Source organism: Arachis ipaensis, chromosome B7 (genome assembly GCF_059453495.1).
Source record: "Arachis ipaensis isolate K30076 ecotype BB chromosome B7, ASM5945349v1, whole genome shotgun sequence".
NCBI classification, from domain to species: Eukaryota; Viridiplantae; Streptophyta; class Magnoliopsida; order Fabales; family Fabaceae; genus Arachis; species Arachis ipaensis.
The window spans coordinates 5843546-5851980 of NC_142442.1; the positions used below are offsets into that span (position 1 = coordinate 5843546).

At 33.8% G+C, this 8435-nt stretch overlaps 1 protein-coding gene across 4 annotated transcripts; it reads left to right on the forward strand.

Annotated features, from left to right (window-relative positions):
* Nucleotides 1–804: 804 nt before the first annotated feature.
* Nucleotides 805–5307, forward strand: LOC107610005 (Leucine-rich repeat protein kinase family protein). 4 transcript variants are annotated; one of them, XM_088492650.1, is made up of 6 exons: nucleotides 805–924; nucleotides 1011–1112; nucleotides 1430–1897; nucleotides 1996–2347; nucleotides 2545–4068; nucleotides 4509–5307. In XM_088492650.1, the coding sequence occupies exons 3-6, from the start codon at nucleotides 1886–1888 to the stop codon at nucleotides 5096–5098; spliced, it is 2478 nt and encodes an 825-aa protein (XP_088348776.1). In that variant the 5' UTR covers nucleotides 805–924; nucleotides 1011–1112; nucleotides 1430–1885; the 3' UTR covers nucleotides 5099–5307. The 4 variants fall into 4 exon arrangements, with proteins under 4 accessions (XP_088348776.1, XP_020962768.1, XP_016167560.1 ...); XM_021107109.2 differs by having other exon boundaries at nucleotides 1430–2347; XM_016312074.3 differs by having other exon boundaries at nucleotides 831–1112; nucleotides 1430–2347.
* Nucleotides 5308–8435: the final 3128 nt, after the last annotated feature.

Consider the following 8435-nt stretch of genomic DNA (forward strand, 5'->3'; position numbering starts at 1 on the left):
CATTCATTTTATTTCCATATTAAAAATTTTTTAGCCGTGAACTAAAGAGTGAGTTATTTTATTTTATTTTTTTTTAAAAAGAGTGTGTTATGTATAAATTAAAGAGGAAAAAACATATAGATATCTCACAAAAAGAGTTGTCGTTTCCTCATAGAAAAATAATAGATTATTTCTGTATATATATATAAAAAAAAATGATGTGATCCCCAAGTCACATTCAGAAAGAAGCTTTAGTAGCAGAAGCAGAAGCTAAAGTACTTTACATTCCACAGATGGAAATGCTTTTACATTGGGATGCCTTGTTGGACCATTAAAAAGAATTAAAAAAGACAATGCGGTTAAAAATATTTAACCAACTCAAAGGTACATGTCTTGGATCAACCAGGAAAACAATATAGTAAGAAGATCTAACAACAAAGTTGTGGAAAGCCGGAACCTAATTTAATTTGAAGAAGTTGAAGTGAAGTGAAGTTTGGGATGCGGCGAACTTTATTAATATTATGGAGTTTGTCGAAAGATGCAACGAACTAATTTAAAATTATAAAAATAAAAGTATTATGAATTTAAAGTTGAAATAATTTTTTTAAAAATAATATATTTTTTACCCAAACGGTATCTCCCAACCCGACAGGTTAAGGACTAATCCGTCGCGGAGCTCAATTGCTGCATGCATAAGGCGGGGTTCGAACTCCCGACACTTGCTTAAGCAGACGAGTGAGCTAACCACTCGACCAACCCAAGTTGGTTAATGTTTTTGTTTTGTTAATCCTGATAAAACATCAACTCACCTAACCCTTTTATGTTGTCTCTTCTCTCTTACTCTTCTTCTTCTTCTTTCACTGTGTATTCTTTGCTCTTGCTTCTTCTTCTTCTTCTTCTTCTTCTTTCAATCTCTTGCCAACAATTCCTTATACACACTACATTGTACTGATCCCACTTCCTTGGTCAGATTCATTTGTTTATTTATTTATTTTTGACTTGCTATAATCAAAAGCATTATTGTTTTACAGTAGAAACGTGTTGGGGTTTGGTTTCTTTCTTCTGAGCTTCTTCTTTTGTTGCTTCTGCTGTTTCACTACTCAACCGTGTCTGTGCTGTTTATCAATTAAGAGGTAACAATGCACCATTATAATGCCTTCTTTTTTTTTTTTTTTCTCTTTCTAGTAATTCTTCTTGCCTTTGCTTATGAATGTTCATAAGGTAAATTATGTGAATTTAAGTTCATAGGTCAAGGATGAACTTAGTTATTTGTAAATTTTTCATTTCTTGCAGAATTGGCATTAGAAATTTGTCTGCATTGCTGAGAATATTGTTTATGCAACACATGATGGAACTACATTTCTTAAAATCAATGTTTGGCACCCGAATTTCGGTTCTAGAATTGTGCATTTCCTGATAAATTGATGTGTGTTGTTGGTTATTGGAGTAGGAGCTAGTGGGAAAGGCATGCAGGGTATGTGGTTGATGTTATTCTTGTTGGTGGCTATTGCATTTGGTAATTCAGATATTGATGCACTCCTTGAACTCAAGAAGGGTTTTCGAGACGATCCTGCCGGACTAGTTCTCGATTCGTGGAATTCCAAGTCCTTAGATTCTAATGGATGCCCTCAGAACTGGTATGGAATATTGTGTGGTGAGGGAAGTGTTACATCAATCATTTTGGACAATGCCGGGTTGGTCGGAGAGTTTAATTTCCCTGCAATTGGTGGCCTTAAAATGCTTCGCAACTTGTCTGTTGCGAACAACCAATTCGAAGGAAGTATCTTGCAAATTGGTCAGCTGGAATTGCTTGAATTTCTTGATTTGTCCCTCAACAAGTTTAATGGATTGTTACCCTCGAACTTTGTTGAATTGCGAAATTTAGTGTATCTGAATCTTTCTTCAAATGAATTTGAAGGTACTCTTCCTGTTGGGTTTGACAAACTTAGCAAGTTGAAGTATTTAGATTTGAACACTAATAATTTTTCTGGGGATATTATGCATATCTTTTCTCAGATGGGAAGTGTTGTGCATGTGGACTTAAGCCGCAACAGGTTTTCCGGGACACCGGATTTTGGACTCGGAGATGACTCGTTTCTCTCTTCGATTAAATACTTAAATGTTAGCCACAATTCTTTGACTGGTGAGCTTTTTGCTCATGATGGAATGCCTTACCTTGATAGTTTAGAGGTCTTTGATGCGAGTAATAATAAGTTAGAGGGTAACATACCTTCCTTCACATTCGTGGTATCGCTGCGTATTCTTCGACTTGAACGCAACCAATTGTCGGGTTTGCTACCACAAACTTTGTTGAAAGAAAGTTCAATGATGTTGTCTGAACTGGATCTCAGTCAAAACAAGATTGAAGGTACCTTGTTGTCTTTGTTTTCTATCTTCAAATTCAAACTTGTCCCATTTTTCGTGTCAATGTATGACACTGCTAAAAGATTCGAAACAAGAGCTTCTCATTTTAGTCATTAATTCATCAAATTAACTCGTGACATAGGTTCATACAGCTACTGAATTCTTCATGTACAATCTAAACTAACTTGTTCTTCTTTGCAGGTCCCATTGGAAGTATCACTTCTGTCACTCTAAGGAAACTTAATATATCTTCGAACAAATTGTCGGGTGCCTTACCTCTCAAGATAGGCCACTGCGCCATCGTAGATTTGAGTAATAACAAGCTGTCCGGTAATTTGTCGAGGATCCAGTATTGGGGTAACTATGTGGAAGTCATTCAGCTAAGTTCAAACTCATTGATAGGTACCCTGCCAAATGAAACTACTCAGTTCTTAAGGTTAACCGAACTTAAGGTATCCAATAACTCATTGGAGGGAGTTCTATCACCAATCTTGGGAACATATCCAGAGCTAAAAGAGATTGATCTTAGTTTCAACCGGCTTTCGGGGTTCCTCCTACCGAGCTTTTTCACCTCGACCAAGTTGACTAAGCTTAACCTTTCCAACAATAAGTTTTCTGGACCCATTCCTGTTGAACTTCGACAAGGTCGAAATAATCCATCAGTTTCTTCTAAAGATTCTAGTATGGTATATCTCGATCTTTCATGCAACAACTTGAGTGGGGTTATACCTTCAAAATTAAGCAAGCTTCACAATTTGGCTTATCTCAATCTATGTAGCAACAAATTGGAAGGTACTATTCCTAATGACCTTCCGGCGTTGCGAGGTTTTAATGTGTCCTTCAATAATCTCTCAGGTGTTGTGCCAGACAACTTAATCCAATTTCCTGAATCATCATTTCATCCGGGAAACTCTCTGCTGATTCTTCCGAAATCACGATCATCACCAAAAGATGCTTCTGACTTTGGTTTGGGAGAACATCAGTCACATAAAAAATCTGCAATTAGGATTGCTTTGATTGCAAGTTTGGTGACCGGTGCTCTTGTGATGGCCTTTGTTGGTATGGTGATTTATTACATGGTTCGCCGGCAAAAAGAAAGGACTTCGAAACAAAATGAAGCAAGAGGTATAGTCCAAGTGAGTTCCTCATTATCAACCAGAGAGGGACCTAACAGAAATTTGGAGGCAATAGGATCTTCTCAGGGTGGATCAGCTGACGATGGAGGAAACATCGATGCCTTCACAAAGAAGGCAAAAGATCTTTGCCAACCTGAATTAGTTAAGAACGACGAGGACATGCTTTCTCCAATGTCTTTTGTGTCAGCCTCAAATCCTTCATCTTCTATAAGTCCTCAGTTTGAGAATCCCGGTTCCCTCAGTGTATCCTCTCCAGATAAACTAGGCGGGTACTTGAATCTATTCGATGGATCTTTGGTGTTAACCGGTGAGGAACTTTCGTGTGCTCCGGCGGAAATTATTGGTAGGAGTTGTCATGGAACACTATATAAAGCCACACTTGACTCTGGTCATGAATTAGCTGTAAAATGGTTAAGGGAAGGCATCACTAAAGGGAAGAAGGAGTTTGCAAGGGAAGTTAGGAAACTCGGGACTATCAAGCATCCGAATCTGGTTTCTATTCAGGGTTACTACTTGGGACCAAAGGAGCATGAGAGACTGATTGTAACAAATTTTATTAATGCACATTCTTTGGACATTTATCTCCATGGTAAGGTTATGCTTTCATGTTTCTATTTTCAGGATTTTACCAAGGAAATATTGAGAACGAGAAAACGAAAACAGAAACCAAATAGTATTAGTTTTTACACTTCTGATGTTCTTGGTTGGCTTGGAATCTTTTAGAGATGGAAAAAGTTCATTTTGGAAATTTAGGTTGAATATAAATTCACACTGCAAATTGTTCATGCGAAATATGGTAGAGATTCACATACAGTTGTCTTCGTGTGAAGTTGATAGTTGAGAACCATTAGATGATTTCATGTTTGACTAAAGTACTAAACTGTCATCTAATAGTTCTCATCAATCAACTTCACGTTAAGATAACTGCGTTAAATATATATGTTGTTTTCATAATCATGATAGAAATTTCAACATTCAAATGCATGGAACCATTTATATTTAACTGGTTTATGTTCTTTTTTTCTGCAGAGGCAGATAAAAGAAATCTCCAATCTCTGTCTCTTGATGAGAGGCTGAGAGTGGCCGTGGAAGTCGCACGGTGTTTGAATTTCCTACACAATGAGAAGGCCATACCTCATGGCAATCTCAAATCCACAAACATTCTACTTGAAGCTCCAGACCGGAACGTTCGGCTCACTGACTACAGCCTGCACCGGATACTAACTGCTGCAGGCACGGCCGAGCAAGTCTTGAATGCCGGTGCTCTTGGTTACATGCCTCCCGAGTTTGCCAGATCATCAAGCAAACCATCCCCTTCACTAAAGAGTGATGTGTATGCATTTGGAGTAGTCTTGTTAGAGCTCACGACAGGGCGAAAATCGGGTGAAATATTGTCCCAGATTCCAGGAGCGGTCGACCTGACCGATTGGGTGAGGTTCTTAGCGAGCGAAAACCGGTCTAATGAATGCTTTGACAGGTTCCTTGTGGAACAAGAAAGAAGTGAAAGAGCATCTAGAATCCTTGATGAGATGCTTAAGGTTGCTCTTAGATGCATTCTTCCAGCATCAGAGAGGCCTGACATGGAAACAGTTTTTGCTGATCTTTCATCAATAAGGTAGCAAGCATTTTTAGTTTCTGATCATAAAATTATTAACCACTAACACCATCATCATCATCATCATCATCATTAGTTATCTATGATTGGTTTTTGTTTAAATTTTTGGTCCCTTGATTACACAACTCTCCATAGGCATCATTGCAACATGTCAGCAAGCAGCATATTGTTATGAAATTCTTTAAGCATGGAAATAATTCATTCTTTTCAACCCTTAAATTGTGCAGATTGTGTATTGTTGAATTTACAGTATTGCCCTTATTCCGGAAATGGATACTCTCCAGTTTTTTTAATACTTGAGAGAATAAAGTGTGATATCTCACTTTTAATTCTATAAGTGGGACCAAAAATAAATAGGAGAGAAAGAGCAATGAAGGGTGAGATTAAACACAGGACACTATCCAGTTTTTTTTTTTTCACTGGAGAAGATCCACTCCCCCCTTATTCCATCTAGTTATATACAAATGTTAATTAAAATGAGTAAACACCCAAATTAGTTTTCAAGGAATTTCAGGTTGGCCACTTTGGTCGCTAACAAATTTTTATTCTTTAGAAGTTCTCGAGAATTATTGTGGTCGAATTGATTGGTCATTCTGTCTCTTTCAATCAAATTTTTAATATGACATGTTTGACAAATAAATCTCTAACAAATTTTATTAAAAGACTATTAAATTCTAAAAAATATCACTATAAGATAAATTAGTTCTTTCAGACCGATAGAAAGATCAATCTATCCGATGTAAGTAATTTTCGAGGACTTCTAGCGAATACAAATTTGTTGAGTACCAAAATATTCGATCTAAAATTTTAGTGACCAATTTAGATGTTTACCCTGTTTTTGTTGTTATTGTTTACAAACATTTTTAGTGACCAATTTAGATGTTTACTCTATTTTTGTTGTTATTGTTTACATAATTTAGTGATGCAAACTAATGTTAATGAACTTGCTGGAAGACAAAAATACCCTTTGATTTCAGAAACTGAACCATTATCAATAGAACATTGAATATTTGAATTCAAGTATCAAATCGTTCACAAAGATAAAGTCATGCATATGAGACAAATAGGTCAATTTTGAGCCCTATAGTATAATATATCCTGAATGATAACTAAGATAAATGAGCATTGTTTTTATTGAAGTAGCAAAAAGATAATATATGGCATGAAACCTAAGCCAAAAGTCGGCAATGTGTTGATCCAATTTCAATTTAAATTCAATCATCCAAAACATTTGCCGGCTACAACACCAAATTTTCATTGCCATCACCACAAGTAAGGTTATGAACTTAAAAGAAGCATTGGAAATATTGTATATCTCAAAATTCTTTGCCGAATGTATTATTGTTTTTGGTTTCTCGCAGTATCTTTATTTAAGGGTTTGTCGTTGACCAATGAGTTGCTGCATGTACAAGACAGGATTCAAACTTTCGACACTTGCTTAAGCGGACTAGTGAACTAATCACTAGACTAACCCAATATGGTTCTTTGCCGAATGTATTAAATCATACATTTGCTACATATCATGCCAACCTAAGAGGCTAAGACCAATGGCATTTAAAAAAGGGTAAAATATATTTTTTGTCTCTGAAGTTTGATAAAAGTTTCAAAAATATTCTTAAGTTTTATTTTGTTTCAATTTTGTCCTAAAAGTTTTCAATTTGTATCAAATATATCCCTGACGGTTAATTTTTCAAAAAATTTAAGACCAATTCAACAATAATTTCATAAAAACAACCCTCAACACAAGCAAATCAAGCATAATTTTTATATATTATTGTTAGATTGATCTTAAATTTTTTGAAAATTTTGCCATCGAAAGTATATTTGATGCAAATCGAAAACTTTTGGGGCAAAATTGAAACAAAATAAAACTTTGGGGTATTTTTAAAACTTTTACCAAACTTTAGGACAAAAAGTATACTTTACCCTTAAAAAAAATTATGATTATTGTAAAATCTGGTGTAAGTAATAGAATCTAGATTAAATAATATTTTTGGTAGGAGTTAATGCTCATTGAAGATCATTCACGAGTCAATTTGATTTTTGAAAAGATTCACCATCTCAATTTAATTCTTAAATTAAATTGGTGGTTTCTTAACTCTCTCCTAAGTATCATATGGCAGTTATCTACGAAATTTGCAACAAAGTTATTTGCGATTCTTGTTGCGAATTTTGTTACTTGTAAAATTTTCATAAAAATTACCTGCGACTTTTGTTGTAAATGTATTATTTATTGCGGAATTTATTGCTATTCATATTTGTAATTTTTCTTGCAAATTTGGTGCATATCACAAAATTTGCAACTAAATTTACAGTAAGATTCGATAAAATTGTTTAATATTCCATGAAAATTAGTTGCAAATTTCAATGGCTTTTTTCTTAGCAAAATTAGCAGTAACTATTATCTACGAATTTATATATTGCGAGTTTAAATTCACAGTAAAATTCATAAAAGACAAAATTATCTATAAATTTTAGCCAAATTTTACAGTAAAATCTATAGATCATAATAGACTATTTTTTAGTAGTGAAGGGGCAAATAATAATAATAAAACAAGCAATGTCCAGAGGGAAGTTGTTTAATATTCATTTATAAATAATATTATATTTTAGAGTAGTTCAGACTTCAGAAAATAATACCCACCGTCATTTTCATCCAGAAGTAAAATCACAGCTAATATATATTTGTTGTAAAGAATTGACTATATGAATAGAAATTAATATCATTTATTTTTCTAGAAGCATATTATGTGCATGTTTGGGCGCTATTATTTTGTTAAAAAAATATATTTTTTCAATGAAAAAATATCTTTTTTATTTTTTAACGTGTTTGGCAAATTTCTAGTAGTAAAAATAAAAGCACTAGTAAAATCAAAAAAAGATCTTTTTTAAGAAGCTGTAATTTACATCTTTTTTTAAAAGATCTTTTTTTCTTAAAAAAATATGTTTTTCATGTAATAAATAAACAAAAAAATACTTTTATATTGTTATACCCAAACATAATTGATAGATAAAAAGACCTTTTTACATGAGATATTCAAACATAAAATTACTTTTGCTTCTCTATAAGATCTTTTAAAAAAAGATAACTCAAAAAAAGATCTTTTCTTAAAAACTCACCCAAACAAATCCTATATTGTCTTAAGCTATTTATTACCACTATGATTTACCAAAAAAGGGGAAGTTATTTACTAATATTTAAAGACATTTTCAAATTCATCTTCTGTTAAACTTTACTGTATATAGTCTTTCATTTACTCAACCAAATCCAGAAATTACAATTGATTAAGAAGATAAAGAATAACTAAAGTAAATCATGTTTCCAATATTTGATCTCATGT

Excerpts from the sequence above, each read along its gene's own strand:
- LOC107610005 (XM_021107109.2), top strand. The coding sequence starts at position 1,447 with ATGCAGGGTATGTGGTTGATGTTATTCTTGTTGGTGGCTATTGCATTT. Across the intron at positions 2,348-2,544 it reads CAGTCAAAACAAGATTGAAG|GTCCCATTGGAAGTATCACT; the intron begins GTACCTTGTTGT and ends TCTTCTTTGCAG. Across the intron at positions 4,069-4,508 it reads TTTGGACATTTATCTCCATG|AGGCAGATAAAAGAAATCTC; the intron begins GTAAGGTTATGC and ends TTTTTTCTGCAG.